The 22,479-nt window shown below is 37.5% G+C and overlaps 3 protein-coding genes across 7 annotated transcripts; 2 read left to right on the top strand and 1 right to left on the bottom strand.

The window, feature by feature from the left end:
• Window positions 1-2,341: 2,341 nt before the first annotated feature.
• On the top strand, window positions 2,342-5,889 carry LOC147295744 (PPR containing protein). 4 transcript variants are annotated; one of them, XM_086233433.1, is made up of 8 exons: window positions 2,342-2,385; window positions 2,541-2,929; window positions 3,048-3,395; window positions 3,514-3,676; window positions 4,058-4,181; window positions 4,537-4,602; window positions 4,858-5,121; window positions 5,552-5,888. In XM_086233433.1, exons 2-8 carry the CDS (start codon window positions 2,608-2,610, stop codon window positions 5,651-5,653), a joined length of 1,389 nt encoding a protein of 462 aa, XP_086089559.1. In that variant the 5' UTR covers window positions 2,342-2,385; window positions 2,541-2,607; the 3' UTR covers window positions 5,654-5,888. The 4 variants fall into 4 exon arrangements, with proteins under 4 accessions (XP_086089559.1, XP_086089560.1, XP_086089561.1 ...); XM_086233434.1 differs by having other exon boundaries at window positions 2,352-2,447; XM_086233435.1 differs by having other exon boundaries at window positions 2,362-2,385; window positions 2,548-2,929.
• Window positions 5,890-6,248: 359 nt separating this feature from the next.
• On the top strand, window positions 6,249-7,542 carry LOC147295743 (Protein prenylyltransferase superfamily protein). Its single transcript, XM_086233444.1, has one exon. It carries the CDS (start codon window positions 6,407-6,409, stop codon window positions 7,373-7,375), a length of 969 nt encoding a protein of 322 aa, XP_086089570.1. The 5' UTR covers window positions 6,249-6,406; the 3' UTR covers window positions 7,376-7,542.
• Window positions 7,543-9,346: 1,804 nt separating this feature from the next.
• On the bottom strand, window positions 9,347-21,452 carry LOC147295742 (uncharacterized). Of its 2 annotated transcripts, none has more exons than XM_086231923.1 (12): window positions 21,340-21,452; window positions 19,766-20,311; window positions 18,073-19,263; window positions 17,621-17,948; window positions 16,652-16,907; window positions 16,350-16,566; window positions 15,861-16,216; window positions 15,198-15,707; window positions 13,720-14,923; window positions 13,063-13,416; window positions 12,574-12,811; window positions 9,347-12,331 (listed from the first exon to the last, which is right to left on the bottom strand). In XM_086231923.1, the coding sequence occupies exons 1-12, from the start codon at window positions 21,445-21,447 to the stop codon at window positions 9,483-9,485; spliced, it is 8,157 nt and encodes a 2,718-aa protein (XP_086088049.1). In that variant the 5' UTR covers window positions 21,448-21,452; the 3' UTR covers window positions 9,347-9,482. The 2 variants fall into 2 exon arrangements, with proteins under 2 accessions (XP_086088049.1, XP_086088050.1); XM_086231924.1 differs by having other exon boundaries at window positions 19,769-20,311.
• Window positions 21,453-22,479: the final 1,027 nt, after the last annotated feature.

Raw genomic sequence — 22,479 nt, 5'->3', positions numbered from 1 at the left:
TAATTTTAAATATTTATACCTTTGGTGCATTTCAAATTGTAACTAGTGACATTCCAAGTCATGTTTTGTCATTTTCCAAGTCATACATTAGACTTTCTCAAGTCGTTCCTCAAGACATCTGAAGTCGTTCTTTAGGGCATCTAAAGTCGTTCCTTTAGAATTTCAGTTCGTAACTCGAGTGATTTTAAATAGTTATACCCTTGGTGCATTTCAAATTGTACCTAGTGACATTCCAAGCTAGTCATGGTTTGACGTTTTCCAAGTCATACATTAGAGTTTTTCAAGTCGTTCCTCAAGATATCTGAAGTCGTTCATTGAAAATTTCAGTTCGAACTCGACAGATTTTAAATATTTTTACACTAGATGCATTTCAAATTGTATATAATGACATTTTAAGTCATGTGTTTTCAATTCCCAAGTCATACCCTAAAGTTTCTCAAGTCGTTCTTTAGGGCATCTGAAGTCATTGCTCAAGACATCTTAAGTCGTTCATTAAGAATTTTAATTCATAACTCTAGAGATTTTATATGTTTATACCTTAAGTGCTTTTCAAATTGTATCTAGTGACATTTTAAATTATATTTTGACGGGTTTCAAGTCATACCCTAGAGTTTCTGAAGTCGTTCCTTAGGGCATCTGAAGTTGTTGCTCAAGGCATCTTAAGTCGTTCCTTAAGAATTTTAATTCGTAACTCTAGAGATTTTATATGTTTATACCTTAAGTGCTTTTCAAATTGTATCTAGTGACATTTTAAGTTATATTTTGACGGTTTTCAAGTCATACCCTAGAGTTTCTGAACTCGTTCCTTAGGGCACCCTAAGTCGTTCTTTGATAATTTCATTTCATAACTTAAAAGATTTTAAATATTTATACCCTAGGTGCATTGCAAATTGTACATAGTGACATTCTTAAGTCATGTTTTGACGGTTCTGAAGTCATAGTGACATACCCTAGAGTTTCTGAAGTCGTTCCTTAGGGCATCTGAAGTCGTTGCTCAAGGCATCTTAAGTCGTTCCTTAAGAATTTTAATTTGTAACTCTAGAGATTTTATATGTTTATACCTTAAGTGCTTTTCAAATTGTATCTAGTGACATTTTAAGTTATATTTTGACGGTTTTCAAGTCATACCCTAGAGTTTCTGAACTCGTTTCTTAGGGCACCCTAAGTCGTTCTTTGATAATTTCATTTCATAACTTAAAAGATTTTAAATATTTATACCCTAGGTGCATTGCAAATTGTACATAGTGACATTCTAAGTCATGTTTTGACGGTTCCCAAGTCATATCATAGAATTTCTCAAGTCATTTCTTAGGGCGTCTGAAATCGTTCCTTAGGCATTCTAAGTCGTTCCTTGAGAATTTCAGTTTGTAACTCGAAGGATTTTAAATGTTTATACCCTAAGTGCATTTCAAATTGTATCTAGTGACATTTTAAGTCATGTTTTGACAATTCTCAAGTCATACCCTAGAGTTTCTCAAGTCGTTCCTTATGACATCTGAATTCGTTCTTTAGGCCATCCTAAGTCGTTTATTTGAGAATTTTAGTTCGTAACTCGAGAGATTTTAAATGTTTATACCCCATGTGTGTTTCCTAGGCGTGTATGTTTTGACAATTCTCAAGTCATACCTTAGAGTTTCTCAAGTCGTTCCTTAGGGTATCTGAATTCGTTCTTTAGGGCATCTTAAGTCGTTCAGTTGAGAATTTCAGTTCGTAACTCGAGAGATTTTAAATGTTTATACTCTATGTGCGTTTCCTAGGCGTGTTTCAAATTGTACTTAGTGACATTTCAAGTCCTATTTTGACGGTTCCTAAGTCATATCCTAGAGTTTCTCAAGTCGTTGCTTAGGGTATATGAAGTCGTTCCTTATGACATACCAAGTCGTTTTTTTAGAATTTTAGTTCGTAATTCTAGTAATTTTAAATGTTTATAACACTTGTGCATTTCAAATTGTACTTAATGACATTTTATGTTCTATTTTAACGTTTTCGAAGTCATATACTAGAGTTTTTTGAGTCGTTCCTTGATATATTTGAAATCGTTCCTTTGAGCATCATTCCATTTTGAAATGCAAAGATTCCTACTTGGCTACTTCTACTTCTAGTATATAAATGGTAAATTACGATTAATCTTAATATTAAAAAAATTAATTACACTATGTTTTGATACAGGGGCATTTTATATACGAAATCATTTATTAAATTCAGGAATCTTTTCCTAGTGGGCCCGAGAGGCTCAACGCAGGAAACGTGAGGGTGCGCCCATGGTAAGTCTACCTCGATAGTATATATAAAGACTGAAAGCAAAAGCCCTACCTACCTGGCTTGGGAGCTGGAGCGGAGATCGGAACGAGGCTTGGAAAGTCCTTTTGGGGTACGAAAGCTGAGGTACGGTCTGAGGCTTGGATTAATTCTCACACAATTCACACCGCCGCTCAGAGTTTTTCTCAGTCTGTATATATAGCCGTTAAACTCAGAAAACGACTAAATATTAAACATCAGCTTCCAAATTCCAATGTCTTCTTCTAAACTCTGCGTTACAGTTTGCAGTCAAGAGAAGAAGAAGAGGAAGAGGAAGGAGATGAAATTGAAGGGCTGATTCGAACAAATATGGGGACTAGGGTTCCAGTGCAGCAGCACTACAACATGAGATCCCCTAATTCCTTCATTCATGGCAGCCCTCTGCATGACCTCAACACCGTCGATGCTCGCCCCTCCGCCGCTGACATCGATTCCATCAGCGACGTCGATCGCGATGCCGTCACTGACAACGACGACGGTTCCAGTACCGTCGTCACTGACTGTATGCACGAATCCTACACCAATTCTTTACCGATTCACAGCGTAGGAGTTGAAGAAGAGCAGCGCTCTAGTATCGACAACGATGGGTCTTCCAGTTCCAGAGCTCCCTACGGTATCTTGTCCATTCAAGGTAACAACTTCGACTTCAACTTCAACTTCAATTCTTTGAATTTTGTGTAATTGTGTTGGAATGTTGGATAATCATGGATGCTGAATGATTTGATTTAAATCGAACCCTTTTGGACTAGATGTGTCACCTATTGAATCAGCAAGGGCACGATTCCTGCAACTTATTGTGGATTATTTTATTAGTGATCATGTGGTTGAAATGTCTGATTCTGAGACTGGTGCCGAGTATGGTGCTCAGTCTGACCAAGATAAACTCAATAAGAGGAAGCCCGGTGAGGTCCAGTATGAAGGCGACCCGAGGTTCGCCTTACCCTTGATGTATGTAGCAAATATGTACGATACTTTGGTTAATGATGTGAACATTAGGCTGGCTTCCTTGAGTGGAATTCGTGAGAAGACAATTAAGGTAGCGCTTGAAGCATCTGGTGGTTTGTACAGAAGGCTGGCTAAGAAATTTCCCAAAAAAGGTAGTCAATTTGTTTGCACATAACATAACGTAACATCTATGCTGAATAATAGCTAGCATCTAAGAATAATTGGTTCCTGTTCATTGCGATATCTGATTTGCCCATTTCTTGCCTGAAGGATCACGTACATTTAAAAGAAGAGAATTGGCCACTTCTCTTGAAACGAGGACAAGATTTCCGGAGTTGGTCATACAAGAAGAGAAGCGAGTGCGTTTTGTAGTAGTCAATGGTTTGGATATTGTTGAAAAACCAAATAACATGTCTATTGATGATGCCGAGTGGTAAGTTTGATCATTCAATTTTGCAATCCTTTTTTTTTTTTTTTGGGGTGTGTTTGTTTGCTATAATATGTCAATTTTATGGCTCATTTATTGCTCTACTTTCCATTTCCTAAGACATGTTCAATGTTTGTCTTTGGGCAAGTGCTTACAGAGTCTGCTATTAGCTTTATAAGATTTATAAGATTATTATCTTCATCCACTGCTTTGGTACTGCTATCTTAATGTATTAGATACTTTATTGTTGGGGAAAATAAGTTGGAAGATATTTATTTTCACATTGGGAAGAAGAGTATGATGTCTCACTTCCATACTATAGTTTGAGGTATCAAATTGATTGGTCTTGGTTGGTAACTGTTCCATTAACTTTGCACTTTATTGCAGGTTCAAACGGTTGACTGGTCGGAATGAAGTAGCAGTGTCTGCTCGAGACTTTAAGTTCTATTCTCCAAGACACAAGTATAGACGTGTTGTGTCAAACTCTGCACCTAATGTCCCGGGTTTATCTGTAAGCTTTTTTATACTTGGAGCTCATTTTCATCTCAATGAAATTGAATGGTTCATTTTATTTTAACTTTTACAAAGCAATTGAAGGTTAAATCCACCATGAAGAATGGGATTTGTTAAGGAAAAAGTTGAAACTGTGTTGTTTGTAAACCTGAAATGACTTAGGTCTTATATTTCTAGAAATATCCTTTTGTTTTTTTACTCTCCACATGATCATATTTATAAAAAGTTACAATTAAACATGATAAGGAAATTTACTTTTTATGGTATTTATGATCACATCATAATATTTGTAACTTTACTAACTAAATTGAATGTGGAGGTAACAATGCATCCTGTTTATATATCCTTTTCAGACGTTTTCTGGCACTGATAATTCTTCCATGTTGGCTGTTACTCAAGGATTCCGCTCCGTAAGTGAAGTAAGAGTCTTTTTAGGCTTAATAATTATTTCAATAATGTTTAATCTTTGACTGGATTTTCAATATATTGAGAATCTATCACATTATCAGATTCACATAGAAACATTACATGTTGGGTTGGCTAAACCTCATACTCTAGAGTAAACCTCTTATATTTTAATTAGCACACTATTGCTGCCCTAAGAGAGCTGTAGATGCCTGTGTTTTTCTTGATATTCAATTTAAAATGGAGAGATGTGTTTTTCCTTTTGGCAGCCACAAAATCAGCAGCAGACTCCATGTAAGCTTCATATGCAACCATTGTCTCACCAACCTCAATATCACCATGTTCACCAGAATCATCACCAATCCATGAACCAAAGTCAACATGCTGGTCACTATTCTCAAAATCATCAATGTGGTCCAACCTCACACCTGCCTGAAATTTCTCATGCTCACCATTCACCAACCATATCGCAACACATGGCTTGCTTACAACCCCTCACAGGAGGCCATGTAGGGGGACGGTTGCATGTATTGGTGAGTTCTAGTTTGCTTTTCATATTGATGTCAGATGTAGTAAATAAGGTGAATCTACAAGTTACAGCTGGGATGCGTACTTATGATATGTTCGGAATTCACTTTCCTCTTTTCTTGCCTCTATTCATGCCATTGCCACTGAAATTGAACTTCAATTACATTTTCCTTTTCCTTTTTCTATTTTGGTTTTTAAAAAAGGTTACTTTTTGCTATTGTTGAGCATTCCAGTTTGCTTTTGTCATTCTCCTTGTTTTGTGATGACTCCACTACAAGTGATGGATTTGTGTTTTCAAATGCAATGGAAAACAAAGTAGAATGATCTAATAGGTTTTATGCTCTTGATGACCATATAAAAAGTGTCCTTGTTTGTTCCTTCATCTAAAAAAAAGTAATAGTCCTTACTGACCCTTGTGAATTGCTTATGTTTCAGCCATCCAGCCCTGCTAAGTTTTGCGATGAATGTGGGGCGCCGTACATGAGAGAAACCTCCAAGTTCTGCTCTGAATGTGGCGTTAAGAGGTTGGGAATATAATATGGTCTCTTCCAGTTCTCTCCAACCCACCCGAAGTTCTTGGGGAGTTTTGTTGTTTACTTTGCTGTAAATATTTAGTGGTTTAGAAGTTTCAATTCACCCATGTAAACTTTAATTTATCTCTGTCACCAAAGAAAGAAATAGCATTGTAAGAAATTCCAAACCTTCTCATGTAATTATCTGCTTCATCATCTTATGTAACTGCTGTTTATGTCATAGGCGATTTCATCATTTCAGGGTTGAGGGCAGGCTTTTTGCATTCTAAGTCTGAAATGGCAAAAGAGCATTTTTGAGAGAGATGATGTTTTTCTGACTTGAGATTATAATAATGCATGCAAAACCAATTAGTAAAGACCATAATACCAGTTGAATGTTTTTTATTGGTGATTTTGCAAAACCAATTAAATGTACTGTTGGAGTTAACTGAATGCAATTACTGAATGCAATTAAAATAGACATTATTGAATGTATGTACATTCAAAAATTCAAATGCAATCACTATCAAATTGTAAGTAAAATAGTGATGCTTGCTAATTCAAATAACACCAACAGTTTAGATTCGTGTTTGAAGTCAAAATATAGCAACTGGCAAACGAACGGTGACTTTCAGTTCACTGAGACAGAAGCCCCATCTCTGTTTCTATCTGATAGTCACACCCTGACTACTCCCCACCTACCCTAAACCCAAACCCTCTCAAGTCTCATCTCCTTGTAAAACACATTACAGACTATACTCTCCTCCGCCACTCAACCATGAACCCCTCCACTCTAGCCTCCTCATCATCATCATCCTCATCTCTCTTCCATTTCAAACTCAAACCCACCAACCCAACCCGACATTCTCCTCTCCGTTTTGCCCCTTCCCGCCATGTCCCTGCCCTCAAAATCACCGCTTCAACCCACAACAACCCAACTAATGGCGCCATTCTTCAGACTGTGAAGCACTATGCCAAAGTCGCAATTCTCATTGGCGTCACTGCCACTGTGTTCACCAAATCCTCAAGCTTGCTGGCCAGAGCCGAACCCCCGGCCACATTGACTGAACAAACTCCGGCACCGGCCCCGGTCTTCGATGAGAGCCAACCCTCCCCGTTGTCCGAGTTCCTTGGATCGAATTCCGAAGCCATCGATGCCTTGAAATCCCTCCTACAGCAAAAGCTCGAAAACGGCGAGGATGACGAAGCGTTGAAGATCCTGCAGCGGTTGGTGTCGGCGCAGCCCTCCGCCACCGAGTGGAAGTTCCTCATGGCGAGGCTGCTCAGCGAAATGGGCGAAACCGAAAGCGCCCGCCAAGTGTTCGAAGAAATTCTCGCCGAGAACCCCTTGTCCTTTGAGGCATTGTTCGAGAACGCTCTGCTGATGGACCGCTGTGGCGAAGGCGAGGCTGTGATAAGGCGATTAGAAGAGGCCTTGCAGATTGCGGAGGAGGAGAACAAAGCAAAGGAGGCTCGGGACGTTAAGTTGATAATGGCACAGGTACAGTTCTTGCAGAAGAATCTGGAGGAAGCTTTGAATAGCTACAGTGAATTAGCAAAGGAGGACCCCAAAGACTTCAGGCCTTATTTTTGTCGCGGTATGATTTACAGCTTGCTTGATAGGAATGACGAGGCCAAAGAGCAGTTTGAGAAGTACCGCCAGCTTTCACCGAACAAGTTCGAGGTTGAAGGCTACTTGAGGAAGCCATTGTCGCGAATCAAGCTATTTGGGACTGATGAGAATTGAGTTTTGGGAAATGGGGTTTTCTTTCTGGACACTTGAGGTTGAGGTTCAAGAGATCTCTCTGTTAAACTTTTGTTGGTCATCGTTTTCAAACTTGCTTGAAAATAACAGTTGAGAGATGCTTACAATTATCTCTCAGCAAGAAAGCTCTAATGTTATACAAGTTGACATATTGTTGTCACATTTCAATCTAATTACAGTTTTTTTTTTATCGCAGTTCAAATCAAAATAATACTTCCCAAATGCAATCAGCTCTGCTTTAAGTTGCTGCATCCAGCAATCACTAACAACATCACACACTGTAATGTAATGATCAAAGATAATCTGTTTGATTTGTATCACAAACAACCAAATTCCTACATGACAAAATTACCGTACATATATTTCAGGGCATGTGATGGCTATTTCCGGCCTCCTTTTTTTTTATTCCCCTTGTTTCCAGTTCATTACTGCCACATTGGGTTCCAGAAGCAGCATCAGATTGGGACACTTCGGATTTTACTTATGGGATTTGAAATTTTCCTCTCCTTTACTGTGACTGTCTATGGCGTCACACTCCTTATCAGATGCAGCACGAGTTTCTTCTACCAAGCCAGAGTTTGAAGGCAGTACTCCTGAACCACATCAATCACAAGAAGGATGCCTCCCAAAGATGTTCGCACATCAGCCACTAGGGAACTTGAGTTGGTATCTTCCTCCTGGTATATAAGCCATTCGATGAAACAATAACTTGTGTGATGAACATGACCTTCAAAGCAAGTTGTCTATATAAGAAGGCGCTCTACAAGAAACAAGAAGCAACCAGGTGATATGTAGTCATAAACAACCCTCCAGTTTGCACTATAAGTTTCAACTAAAACTTCATAGAACCTCCACATAACAGACACCTCTCTCGGTTCTTGACTGGTATTTCCAGGTCCAGTATTCCCACAGGGACCCGAGACTGAGCATTACAAGCCTTCCAATTTTGCCGTTTAGACAGCTTGTTCTTTTATGTAGAACAACTTTAGGGTCAAAATTCTAGTTTTGAGTTTTTATTAATTTTTAAGATATTTTAAAGTTTTTGCTTCCTTTTCCAATTGGGATTATATCTAATTTTAGGATTCGTATAGGTTTCTTTTGTTAACTATGCTTTGTATTTTATGATCTTTCATCTCAGTAAATATTATGTGAGACTTTTATAGGGCTTTGAGGGTTTAAGACTTTTATAGGGCTTTCAGCGCATTCTTTGAAGCTATCAGTTGTTGTAACTTGTAAGGCAAACCATAATCTCCCTTAACGACTCCCTCCAATCTCTCTGCAGTGTCTTGATACCTTGGCTTCAACCATGAAGTCGTCCACTCTAGCCTCAGCCTCATCACCATCATCATATTCATCCTCCTCTCTCTTCCATTTCAAACTCAAACCCACAACTCCTCCTTCTCTTCTCCGTTTTGCCCCTTCCCACCAAGTCCCTGCTCTAAAAATCACTGCTTCAACCCACAACACCCCAAGCAATGGCGACAACTACAAACCCTCAAACCCCATTCTTCAGACTGTCAAACACTACGCCAAAGTCGCAATTGTCATCGGCACCACTGCCACCGTGTCCACTGTGTTCACCAAACCCTCAAGCTTGCTCACCTTTGCCAAACCCCTGCCAACATTGTCCGAACAAGCTCCGAACCAGGCCATAGATGAAAGCGAACCCTCCCTGTTGTCCGACTTCTCGAAGCTATTTGGGACCGATGAGAATTAAGTTTTGGCTCAAGAGAGCTCAGTTAGAGTTTTGTTAGTTAATGTTTTCAGACTTGCTTTTAAATTACAGTTGAGTGAAGGGGTACAATTATCTCTCAGCAAGAAAGGTCTAATCTAATGTTATTATACAAGTTTACATATTGTTGCCACATTTCAATCTAGTTACAGTTTGTTATCGCAGTTCAAATCAATATCTTTCACTTAAGCTCAGTTTTAAGTTGCTGCATCCAGCAATCACTAACAACACAACCTGTAATGTAATATAAAAATGTAATCATTGAAGATGATCTGTTTGATTTATATCGAAATTCAAGCAAATTCCCACTGTCCTACATGACAAATTCCCGTAGCATATATTTCAGGCATGTGATGGCTATTTTCGGCCTCGTTTCTTCTTCTTGCTCTGGTTCTTGCCATGGTTCTTTCCCTTGTTCTTCACCTTGTTTTCAGTTTCATTACGGCCACATTGATTCCCAGAAGCATCATCACACTCATTGGATGTGCAATTTTCCTCACCTTTACTGGGACTGTCTTCAGCCTGCTTAGTTTGGCCTCCTTTGTTCTTGTTCTTTTTCTTCCCCTTGTTTCCAGGAGCAGCATCGGCTGGCTGACACTTCGAGTTGGACTCATTGGATATGGAATCTTCCTCACCTTTACTGTGACTGTCATCAGCATCACACTGCTTATCAGAAGCTGCACCAATCTCTAATGATTCCACCAAACTGGAGTTTGAAGGCAGAAGCTTAGAACTCTTCCCATCGCCAGAATTGTTCACAGAAAGCAACCCACTGCAAGCATTATTACCTTCCGCTTCAGCAGATACAGTTTCAGCTTGTGAAGCTTGAATGACGGGTGGCTTTGGAAACAATTTTCTTAATATGCCATCCTTGCACTCGTTGGCCATCATGTCAACAAAAATGGCATCTGAACATATGAACCTTGAACAATCAGACCCAAAACTTGCAATCAGCAAAGTATTACCAATCTCCTTAAGATCTGCAGCTAGCCCCTTCACATTTATGCTAAAAGAATTGCGTCTCCTCCTCCCCCTCATAAGGGCATCACGAAATTTACATGGCAACTGTTCAGTGATATAGCTCCTCCCCATCAATTCAAAGAGTATATCTAAACACATCCCAAAATTCACATAAAGCAAGCATAATACAACAACACATCTCAATACCAGTAGTGGATATTGGTTCTTCCAATCTGGGCTGGACTTTTTAATCCATTCAATCATATTCCCCTTATCATAAAGACACTGCTCAGCCACACCACGCACAAAATTAAGGATTTCTGGTCGAACATCAGCCACTACGGTACTTGAGTGGGAACCTTCCTCTTGGTACATAAGCCATTCAATAAAACAAGAACCTGTAGTGATAACATAACCTTGAAAGCAACTTGCAGAAAACAGAAGGCGCTCTAGAAGGTACAAGAAGCAACCAGGTGATATGTAGTCATAAACAACCCTCCAGTTTGCAGCATAAGTATCAACTAGAGATAGATGGAGCCACCGCATAACAGACACCTCTCTCGGTTCTTGACCTGTATTAACGGGTCCAACATTCCCATAGAGATTCTCAACAAGCGCCTTCCATGGTGGGCTGCAGTCCAGTTTTTTAACAAGCTTCTCATATAGTCCATCATTCAGCTTACCAGACCCGAGAATGACCATTACAAGCCTTCCAATTTGCCCACAAGACAGCTTGTTCTTCGAGCTGGTATATTCATCTATTACTTGTTTCAACACACTCTTTGAAGTATCAGTTCTTCTAAGAGATATCATATTCTGTCTCAATGATTTCCTCCAATCTAAAGGAAATATGCAAGCAACAAAACTCTCAGTCGAAAACGTTACTAATCTCTGCAGTCTCTCCGCATCTTGATACCTTGGCTTCAATTGCAAAAGATATATCGCAACCTCAAATATCTGGGTAAGAGATGTGCTTTGGCAGAACATTGGATCTGAATTCTTGATTGGACACTTGCAAAGCACTTCAAGCTTGTCCAAAACCTTCATGCCAACAGAGAGAAGTTCTGAACTCCAATAATTCTGAGCGGCCGAAACAAGCTGTTTAACATCAATGGAGACCATCTTCCCATGATTTCGCAAATTTCTTTTGTCCAGACCTCGAACCCAATCAGCATCAGAGATGAGCAAAACATAGACCGGAATCAGATTATCATACATCCTCCACACTCCCAAGAAATCAAAACAAAACTCTCCATAACTTTTGTGTTCACTATGATCCTGGGTTTCAAGGCATCCCAGATATTCAATTATGTGAACAATTTTATCCTTCCAAAAGTTCCAGAAGTAAATCAGTGAATTTATGGAAACCTGGTTTTTAGATATTCTGTCTTCTGAACACTTTATCAGATCAACAATCAAATCTTCCTCCCACAAATACTTATTGGCGTTTGAAGAAAGATGAGCATCCAATATTTTTCGAGCAGATAACAATTCACCTCTAATACTATCATGTCTCTGAGAAGCATTCATATGCTTTTTTGTCACAGCCAAGTTACTCTGCCCATTTAATAAAATGTCAACCTCAGTGCAAACGAACTCATAAAAGTTTTCTGTCTCATTCTTAGCAAATGACTTGGCTTTTGATAAAAGATCCTCCTTTTGTGAAAACTGCTTTATGGGCCAGCCCTTGCTGCCATATGACCAAAGAGAGTTGGCAAGCACATAGAACAATATATGTAATGATGCTTCTCTGAACTTGCCTGCCTTTCCAAGGAAATCAGCTTCGAGTAGTATCTCTCCTTTCAGCTTTGCAATGTCTGCGGCTTCAAGATAGTTTCCAAATTCCTCTTCCAACAAAAGAAGCTCATCAAGGCTACCATATTTCTTCAAAAAGTTCCGCATCAAATCAATAGAATGAAAAGCTCTAACAAATTTCATCATGGTTCTGTTATCTTTGAACTCATAATAGTGCAATGCACAGCTCTCTAGAAATTCCTGTTCAATTTTATCTATTCCTTTTCCTCTTCTAGCCACAGCACAGTCCTCTACTGCATGCTGTTTCCAATAATTGATGTATCGCAAACCCACTTCAAATAGTTTTCCTTTGCAACAAACAGTGAGACACTCAGAGAAAAAATTGCCCTTAGCATATACTTCTGCAGCATCTTCATAGCATCCTGCTAGATAAAAGCATTCCCCAGCTCTTTCCAGTTCGGACTCGCCACATTTATCCAAATAAATTCTAGCTGCACCAATGTAGGATGAAGGTTTCAACATTAAGTGGTACACAGCATTACAGGCAGGGATGCAAGATTTTTAAATTATACAATGAAATCAGATTTTGTACTTGAGAAAAGCAATAAACATGAAGATTCAAGTCTAACAAATGATAAATGGAATGTTATCATCGAAGCACTGTTGCCATTTCACTGTCATCTAAATGCTGGAAGGCTAAAGACAAATGATGTTAAATAATAAATAGTCATACCTGCTCTTTCATACTCCCCCAAATCAGAAAAACATCTAGCAGCAGAATCTGCCTTGCCTATAGCATCAAATATTTCAGCAGCTTCCCTAAGAATGGAATTCGCCTCTTCAGGATTTGACGTTCGCATACGGTCAGCAATTGCTTTAAGGCCAGCAGCTTTGGACCTTCTTTCCCAATAAGTATCACCAGCTCTTTCAAAGCACATTGTGGCCATTTCATAATTATGTTCATAATATAGCTAAAAGTAGCAAATCGAATGAGTTAGATAAATATTATTGAAAAAATAGTATTACAACAGAAATAATTACAGTGCTTATAATGGCAATGATGATGGTAATGATAAGAATAATATTAATAACAATAATAATAAAAATAGTAGTAGTAGTAATAATAAAATAATTAAACTATTACAACAATGCTTTTATTCTTAGTCTATCCTCTCCAATATCACTATTCCTGTTAAATGTTGCAGAGAGAAATTAAGCAAACCTTAATGCCTCGTGACTTCCACTCCTCTGGACTGCTTGCAACTTGCATTGCCTGTGCAAGTGAATCATCCAATTTCCTAACTTGCACAAGACATTTCTTCTTCCAGTAGTCAAACATAGGCTTGGAGAGCTCTTCTGCATTTTCACAAATCCACAATCTCTGTCTTGTACGAGTAACAGCTACATATAATTGCTTCAATTCCGAGCATAAAATGTTGTGTTTGGCTTCATTGAAGCTTGGAAAGCGCTGAGGTAATGTTGAGTCGAGTAAATCTTGTTCCTTCATGTAATCATAGATCACCCTCCATTGATTTTTCAAAGGTGATGAGCCAAAGAAGTTGTACAAGAGTACATCCTTCAAAAAGGACACATATATAAATGTTATCAATGAATCAAAATATAGATTTCAAAAACATAGTCAAGATCCAATGGACTAAATATATCATAATTTAATAAATACAGCAGAAAACTAATCATTTTCGGATGTGAAGCGAGTATCTGACAAAAATTTCCTATAAAAATGAAGCCAGAAGAGATTGCAAGGGAAAAAACGAAAAAAAGTAGAATCAGGTCATGTAAAAGCATAAATTAAAATCATCAATGATAATGACGTTTCTAGTTTCGACGATTAAAATAAATAGGAAATTTTTGCAATCACCTGAAACTCAAGGCCCTTGCACTCCACAATGGTCAGCACAAGAGCATGCTTCCCAACAAATTTGGAAACTTCTTTTCGAGCGCTATCATCTCGCACCAAAATCACCTGCTCTGCACCAAAGCCAACTATATTTCCACCATCAGTTCCAGTATTTCCAAATATTTTTATGATGGCATTCTCATTTTCTCCTGATTCAAGCACTACCGGAGCTTCCCCATATATCAAACTGGTTTCCGGTTTTAAAACATCAATAGATTGGGGAAAAAACCGATACAGTAGCTCCACAATGCTCTGTGATAACTTCAATATACCAGCATGGGTACGAAAGTTTTGAGACAAATGAAATATTTCTGAGATTTTTCCCTTCTCTTTTCTCTCGTCATGCTTATTACTTCTTGATTCTGAAACAAACTTCTTGTAGAACAGATTTCGTATATCTTGGAACCTAAAATCAATACCCCTTGCAATTGTTTGTGCTGTATCACCAGAAAAAACAAAACCCTCTTCAACATTGCTGCACATATGTTTAAACAGAGCAATTTGACTCATTGTGAGATCTTGAACCTCATCAATATAAACAAAATCCATCTGATCACCCTCATATTTTTCATGCCTGAGTCGACGGTGAAGATCAATTACAAAATCAGCCAGATCATATTCGCCATTTTCCATCTTCATTTTTTCATAAGCTTGAAATAAATCGTATATCACTTCTCTCTTTTGCTTGCTTAAATTGGAAGCCCGGCCCTCCGACAGTAGAACATAATCCTCCCGACTGAGTTTACCACCACCAGCTTCTATGGCTCCCAGGCCACCTTTTATATGAGATATAATCTCTGTAAAGACTCTTGAAGCATCAAGCTTCTTTGTTAACTGGATATTAAAATGTGGCCAGTAAGATGAACTAAACCTCTCATAATTGACCTCCTTTGTCCTTATAAAGGTCTGCAACACAACTGATCTTGAACTTAGCAATTGACCAGGAGCAAGTTTTGTTGCATCAAGGAATCTTTCAAAGTATGAGTTGCCCAATGATCCATCAAGCATCATCAAGAGCTTATGGAATGATATGACAAGAGGGTAAGAATCGGGAGGAATATCATGAAATGAATCTTGGATATCCTTGAATTGGGCTTCCTCCTCATCAAAATCATCCATACCAATCAAACTTGTTTCAGTTGAATCACTTTCACCGCATGCAAAGCTGTAGACATAAAATATAAGAAAATTAGTAAGAAGAAATATGATGCAGCCAAACCATAATGTTGATATTTACAGAACAATAATGTCCTAATACATTAATGTTAAAAGAAGAAATATGGTGCAGCCAAACCAGAATCTTAACCCCATATTGCTCTCTGTGACTTATAAGCCAAGAGTCATCACTTTGTTATGTTATGCTCCAAGAATAATGTAGTCTTAGACTCTTAGTATAATACTTTACGATTATTTTAAAAGAAATAAAGAACAGCACGCACCTTTTCAAGTGTAGAACATGTCGCTTGATGGCAAAACATAGTTTAGGGCTCACTGTCACAAAAAGCTGGTGTAGAATTCTCTCGTTACTAGCTGCAGGACTCTGCTCAACCTTGCTATTTTGACTACTGTAGCATCCTTGCACCGCCAATTGGTGCAGTTGTTCTTTCTGAAATAATTTCATGGTTAAAACAGTGGTCTTCCCAGTTCCTGACCGTCCAACAATAAAGGAACTTCTATGATAAAGGATAATTTCCATTTCTTCGTCTGTAACTTCAAAGGGAAGATCAAGTTCCCTACCCTCACGGTCAGACAGCAAGTGGTTCACTACACCAGATGATAAGGAGTAAAATTTCATCAGCAACAAACTCTCGCTGACCTGTGAATTCTCAACATAACTTCTACCATCAGAAGCGTCACCAACTAAATCACTCTGGGTTTCAGTGGTGCTAAGATCCTTATACCGAACAATATCCAAGGACCGTGGCCAGCTCTTTGGAACTTCCAAATCACTGGTCACAAATGACAAACAAAGAAAATCAATAACTAGATAGAAATTCAAAATATGAAGAAACATTTGTATCTTTATATAATTCAAAAAAGGAAGCACTCACTATTACAAACTCAGGCATGTTATGAAAAAACTAGAATGCAAAACAACATACCCCTCAAGAGATCTCTCCTTGCAGCGATTGATAAAATCATCAGTATATCTTTTCAAAATACTGTCCAGGCGATTTACCAATTTTGGGATATCCTCCAGAGGCAATATATCCCAGATCTTTAGTACTTGAATGTATCTTGAATCCTTTAAAGATATGTCAGTTGTGCTAACAATATATAGACCTTCAACCTTAAATTGCTTCAAGATCATTGAAGAGCTTCCACTGATTATCTCAACATTTCGCTTCTTGGGTCTCCAACCACTGGAAAGCTTCAGTAGAAGATTTAGTACTGACTTCTTCAAACGGATTGACCTCAGTTTTTTGAACGACTTCATAAAGTTATCACTGAAATGTACCTAAATATAATGGAATGGGAGAAGAAAATTTTAAAGAAAAAAAAAATAATGACAAATTCCACAGTAGGAAGTTTTTGGAACTTTGGGGGGAAAACAAAGACAAAAAATCATAAAGAAATACCAAGAAATTTACCTTCCATATAGCACTTTTGAAAAGTATGCTGTCAGCATTAAGCAAATCATCAAATTGGTCAAACTCTTTCTTTACGTCCAATATGGCCTTGGCCAAATCCTTGTCTTCATCAGCATTAAAGAAGCATTGACGATTTTTGGCATCAAGGACCAAGGCCTCCCAAACAGATTCACTATCAGATAGAGTTCTTTCATTCCCCAAAATCCATAGACAGTGCCTGAAGTCATCAGAGGACCAGTAGTTATTTCCACCAAACTTATTAACAAGAATGCAAAAGCATACAAGTTTACGTAAAACCATACCTAGCCCTCGTAAGAGCGACATTAACTCTTTGCGGTTTTGAAATAAAATCAAGTGATTGATGACTACTGGATCGTACAGTGGACATTATTATTATGTCTTCTTCACCACCCTGGAACCCATCAACTGTCTTCACCTTCACTATAAAGCCATCAACGTTATCATACTTCTTTCCAAGTTTATCCTCAATTGCAACTACTTGAGCAGCATAGGGAGACACTACCCCAACACTGAGTTTCTGTTTTGAACGAACCCATTCTGTATACCAAGAGAAAGCCAAAAGAATGTTAGAAGAAGGAAATACAGGCATGGCATTCGTATTTGAGAACATAACTCTACAAAAGACAGCCTTAATTGGTCAAATGTAAAGTCATAGGAATTTATTAAAGAAAATTTAAAACAAAAAAACTATATAAAATGGATCAGACAAATAACAATGCTTCAATGTTCAGTTGTGGACTATTTCTATACAAAAGAAAAATAATAAAGATAAAAATATCTTTAAACCCATAGAATGCTCCAGTCCCACCCAAAGTTATAATGCAAAGGATATTAAAACAGATTAACATTTCTTACAGTTCAATAAATATTTGAAAATCATTAAGTTTCTCCTATTGATTGATATGAGCTGCACAATTAGAGATCTAACGTAAGATTTTGTCTGTATATTGATCACCCAACTATGTTGCATGAGCTGAACAATGATATTGTTTTACAATACACTCATAAGGAAATGACTACTATGCTACTATTTTAAAATGAAACATAAACTTGAGGGCATAATATTTATTTTTACCATTTGAAAATCAGTGACAGCTACGCTGCTAATTCATAATAAAATATAATCTCTAGGGAATACCAGTTTTTTTACAAGGTAATGTGAAACTTCAAATATGAGCATAAAAGTTGGAAATTAAATCATTGAAAATATTGCGATGAGAGCATGAACATGACTCTCCAGCTAGATATACCTTTGTGAAGCTTCCGCAGTATTTTCAAAACAATAGCAACCTCAACCATATTCCTTCGACTATGTCCATCCTCATCCTTCTCCTCTCTTCCACCAACTACGTTTATAAAAGAATAAGGACCAAACATTGACCCTGGAAGATAGTGCTTTTCATGGCTTCTTCTTTTAACATTTGGAGCATCCAGGATTTGGTTATCATAGAAATTTGAATTTGGGAAGAAACTTATTGATGGATGCATTCTGTATTGCAAATTTAGAAGGTGTTTTGAGTGACCCAGTGAACTTAGCCTCTCAAACAAGCTTCTTGCAAAACCAGCTTCATCAGAAACCTATTGAAGAAAAGAAAGTGGATATAAAATGCACATGAATAGTGGAATGAAAAATTGTGATAAAAGAGAAGCAAAGGATATAAATACACACACACACACATATGACTAAGTAGCATCAACATACATTGCTTTTAACCGTAGCTGGTAACTGACATTCATCACCTACAAGAACAGCATGCTTCACACCTGGAAGTTGCAGGGGTATTGTTGACTCGCACTCTTTCAACTGTGCAGCTTCATCAATAACCACAATGGTCAGTGGCTCCATTGCCACTCTATGCAGCTTATATGAACTGGATGCAGTGCAAAATATTAAGGAAGCTCTTTGAAAACAGAATTCCATTAATGATTCTTTCCTAAAATTTGGAAGCTTAAGTTCACTAAGAGAATCCTGTAGAGTACGTAAAACTGAAAGGCATTCTCTTCTCCTCATGCACAGAATAAATGAGTTATCTACAAATGCCTCAGACGTATCTCCAACATCGAAACGAGAGAAAAGGTCTTCCAGTTCTTCAGAAATAACATTATCTTGAAACAACAACAATTCAAAGGAATCAACTAAGCCGATAAGTGAAACCATGTTTTGGAAATTGTGCACCGATATGTAATTTTGGGCTATATGGGTACAGAAGATAGAAATGCAATATCTCAGTGGTAATGAAGTAGAAACAAATCTATCTCTGAAAAAATCAAGAAAAGATTTCCACTTCCCCTTGCTAACTTCAGTGTCACTTCTGGATTCTTTCAATTCAACACTATTCTGTTCTTTCTCTTTGGTTAATTCATTTTCCAAGAAAATATGGTAATCAGAAACACAATCTTCAAGAAAACTTATCATGGAAGCAAAGCAATGCCTCCAACCAGTCAGTGGTCCCAAGCATTCAGCAAGCTTTTTAACACGGTAATCCAAATATATCTCTTCAATGTCGGAACTAACCTTGAGTCGCTCCTTATTCCCAAACAGAAGAATTTCTCCCAGAGAAAAGAACAAAGCATCAGACTCTGCTTCAGTCACCATTTTCAAAACACGAGAAGCAACTTCAGTTATTGCAACATTTGTTGGAGCACAAATAAGAGTCCTACGATTCATCCGTAACAGGGTAAAAAGCAGAGTAGCGGTGGTCTTAGTTTTTCCTGTCCCAGGTGGACCCCATACAAGTTGCACGGAAGACTTGGAATCACATTGCAGCATTTCAAGACAGGCCAAAACTGCCCCAGCTTGGGACTCGTTCAATCCAGATAATAAACTCTCAACTGACCTCTTATCCCAGATGTCATCATTCTTTTCAGAACAAATATAATAGTTCTTCTGAGCCTGTTAAGAAGCATAAGATTTTCAGTCAGTCCCAACAATAAATGTCATTTGAAAAATCAAATGGAATGATAAGATTGATCTGGCAAGGAATTATTAGATATGTGAGAGAGAGAGAGAGAGAGTGAGTGAGTGAGTTAAAGAAGGTCAATATATGTGATTGCATCAGCTGAAGTATCCATTGTACATAACTGGAGTGGTACAGAAATACACAATAACAGGAACTGTGTGCCAGAGTTAAACGGAGGGGAAAAAATTGGCATTTTTCTTCTTACACTTTAAACAGCAAAGCATTGTGAAAAAAAAATATATATATTAGAGCATTATAAACAGTATTTAGTTATGAGAAAAGTAATACACTGAGTTTCTTGTATGATGTGTGGTGAGTATTAAATTACATCTTGAAACATGTATCATTCACATACCATGAATATCCCCCATATTAGTGAATGTAATGCCAACTCAAACTAAACAAAACCTACAGGATTGATCCATAAGGTCTTACCACAGAATCAGTGCATAGAACTTCCTTGATAATCTTCAGATTTCTGTACATGTTCAACGCTTTCCATATTCTTCCGCTAGGGATTAAATTCATTAAGAAAACCAAAAACAGTGATGTATGAGTGCTGTTGCTGACTTCAAACTCTTTTGATGCCTCCACTTTAAAAGAAAGAGAAGTACTATCATCTTCGTTCTCATTTTCTGAGACATTAGTTACAGATACAAAAGCCCACGACCTCCCTACCCTTTGTAAATCAAAAACAGTTTCAGGTTTAGAATCTGCCAAGACAAAAAGATCCCCAGGCAGAGTTTTGTATGGTTCCTTGCCACGATCACTGAACCGGTTCCGCCAGGAATCAACCTTGATATCATATAGCTTCTTTCCATATGGCTTGGATTCTTCAAAAGCAACTACTTCAGCAAATGGTGCTCTGCAAATAGTTTCCATGCTTGAATGCACTTGTGCTCGAGTTTCTTCCAATAAAGGATATAAAAAATACCCAAAATAATGCTCAACCGACTGAAATGATTCAGGAATCTTTTCCACCTAGAAAAATAATGGTTCAGAATAAGTATTTAGAGAAGGAGATATATAGATATATATATATATATATATAGAGAGAGAGAGAGAGAGAGAGAGAGAGAGAGAGAGAGAGAGAGAGAGGCAAAGAGTGCTACTTGTATGATATAGGTATAGGTAACATTTCATGAGGAGATGATAAAAGCTAAAATACCTTGTATCTGCAGTCCTCAGAAGTAAGAAATTGCTAACCAGGGCATGAGTATGTCTCATACAAAATATGTTGTACATCAGATCATAAATCACAGCAAAAGAATATTACAAGAAATTTAGAGTAGGATGTGTTGAGAAGTATGTTAAATTACAATATGATTGTAAATTAAGTCAGCCTGATCAATCGAGGTCTCCAAATTATACTTCTAAATATCTTGGTAATTGGTATTATAATAATGAAAATTGAGGAGGCTATTAAACCAACATTATTTTGTCAAAATATGATTTTTTTTTTAATTATTCTGAAGGTTTTTGGCCTGAAGTAATTATATATGCGTACAAGCAAAATATACACACTTTCCATTTGCCCATTTTGTTTATGGGTATGATAACCTAACAAACAAAGAGCCATACGGAGAAGAAAAGCAGATGGACAGGCACAGAAAAGGAGAAGCTCTACATTCATCATTACATTGTAGTAGGCGCAAGTATGAGGGAAAATTCAAAAACTGAAACGGGCTTCATCCTATCCGAGTCAAGGCCATTAAAGAAAAGTGTGATACTCTAAAAGTAATCCTCCTTTCATAGTAAGCATCAGCATTCAAGAGTCAAAAACAAAAACCTAAACTATATGGATTGTTTATCAAGGTTGTAAAAACCTTTCTTTTTGTGGGTCTTTGCAACTAAGCATTTCAAGGAAAAGCTGCCATTACAATCGCATCAAAATCTTAAGAAACAGAGCAACGAGAATGATGACAATGGAAGATAAAAAAGAGACCTTTTTTTATTTTTTAACAAAGACACGAGGAGTAGATTTTACAAATAAAAGCAGAAGCAAATACCTTATTCTTGTAGAGATCCTCGTTGAAAATGTCTTCAACAGACCAAGAAAACACAATATCAGTGAAACCATCAGTTTTAGTCTTTTTCTTGTCTGAACCTTCCATCATCTCCTCTCACTCAGTGATTCTCCCTCTGTCTCCCACACTAACTTCTCTTATCTGCATTCAATGTAAAACATATGTTTATGAACCCAGTTCACAAAAACCCTCTTGAAGAGGGAAAAGATATTGGATTTCTTTGCCACAAAGCTACTTAGAGAGAAATATAAAGAAATGGGTTTCAAGAAAAAGGAACTATGAAAACAGAAGTCTAGGAATCTGCTGCCATGCATTACAGAAAAGTAAGAAATATATACTTTAGAAAGTTACAGCTTTCACCAAAAGAGAAGGCAATTCCCATTCAGCAATCAAATGGCAAGCAAAACCCTTAAAAGAGAATGGTACGAAAAGCTTCTACTTTTTTTTTTTTTTTCTTTGGACGAAATGAAAAGCTTCTGGCCTTCTACTTACAGGGTAAGTTATACTATTTGACGTTTTTTATACTTAATCGAGAATTACAAAATTAGTCGGACAGCTTTTGGATAACAAAATATAATCCAACATGCACGAAAGTATTTGCTCCCCGTATTGGGAAAATCAATTTCATTTCTTATTTCTAAAAACTTCCCGGGAAAATGCTCACTATTCCTTTCTTGCCAACTAGTGTTGCCATTTTCTCAAGTTTTATATTAGTTCAACTAAAAAAAACATACAAAACTTAAAGATTAATAAAAAGGATTGGCAAGGCAATTATATGCGTTGTATATGCCTGTTCCAATCCAAGATTCGGATGGGGAGAATATGCATGATCGCAGTCATATGATGGCGTATGAATTATATATCCATCCATATATAATATGATAAGCTAGTAGAGTAGTAGGTACCTTTTCAATCGCTAATCTTTTTATCTTCAAAGCTAAAAGCCACATAATTATGCCTCCCCCAAACTAAAGTGTAACTATTATGAAAGCTACTAATTTGTTCATGTATAATTAATTGACTTGACATTTTTCACCTTTTCTTTTTATTAAGGCGCCATTACATGAAACACTCATGTTCTACAAGGATTCGTGCATGCCTTCTTAATGTTGACCAAATTTG

Source organism: Dryas octopetala, chromosome 2 (assembly GCF_963921425.1).
Source record: "Dryas octopetala chromosome 2, drDryOcto1.1, whole genome shotgun sequence".
NCBI classification, from domain to species: Eukaryota; Viridiplantae; Streptophyta; class Magnoliopsida; order Rosales; family Rosaceae; genus Dryas; species Dryas octopetala.
The sequence above is the reverse complement of the archived record's forward strand: the minus strand, read 5'-3'. Positions and strand labels throughout refer to the sequence as shown.

Excerpts from the sequence above, each read along its gene's own strand:
- LOC147295744 (XM_086233433.1), top strand. The coding sequence starts at position 2,608 with ATGGGGACTAGGGTTCCAGTGCAGCAGCACTACAACATGAGATCCCCT. Across the intron at positions 2,930-3,047 it reads CGGTATCTTGTCCATTCAAG|ATGTGTCACCTATTGAATCA; the intron begins GTAACAACTTCG and ends CTTTTGGACTAG. Across the intron at positions 5,122-5,551 it reads GGGGACGGTTGCATGTATTG|CCATCCAGCCCTGCTAAGTT; the intron begins GTGAGTTCTAGT and ends CTTATGTTTCAG.
- LOC147295743 (XM_086233444.1), top strand. The coding sequence starts at position 6,407 with ATGAACCCCTCCACTCTAGCCTCCTCATCATCATCATCCTCATCTCTC.
- LOC147295742 (XM_086231923.1), bottom strand. The coding sequence starts at position 21,447 with ATGATGGAAGGTTCAGACAAGAAAAAGACTAAAACTGATGGTTTCACT. Across the intron at positions 16,567-16,651 it reads GTCGCTCTTACGAGGGCTAG|GCACTGTCTATGGATTTTGG; the intron begins GTATGGTTTTAC and ends TGATGACTTCAG. Across the intron at positions 14,924-15,197 it reads CATGTTCTACACTTGAAAAG|CTTTGCATGCGGTGAAAGTG; the intron begins GTGCGTGCTGTT and ends TTATGTCTACAG.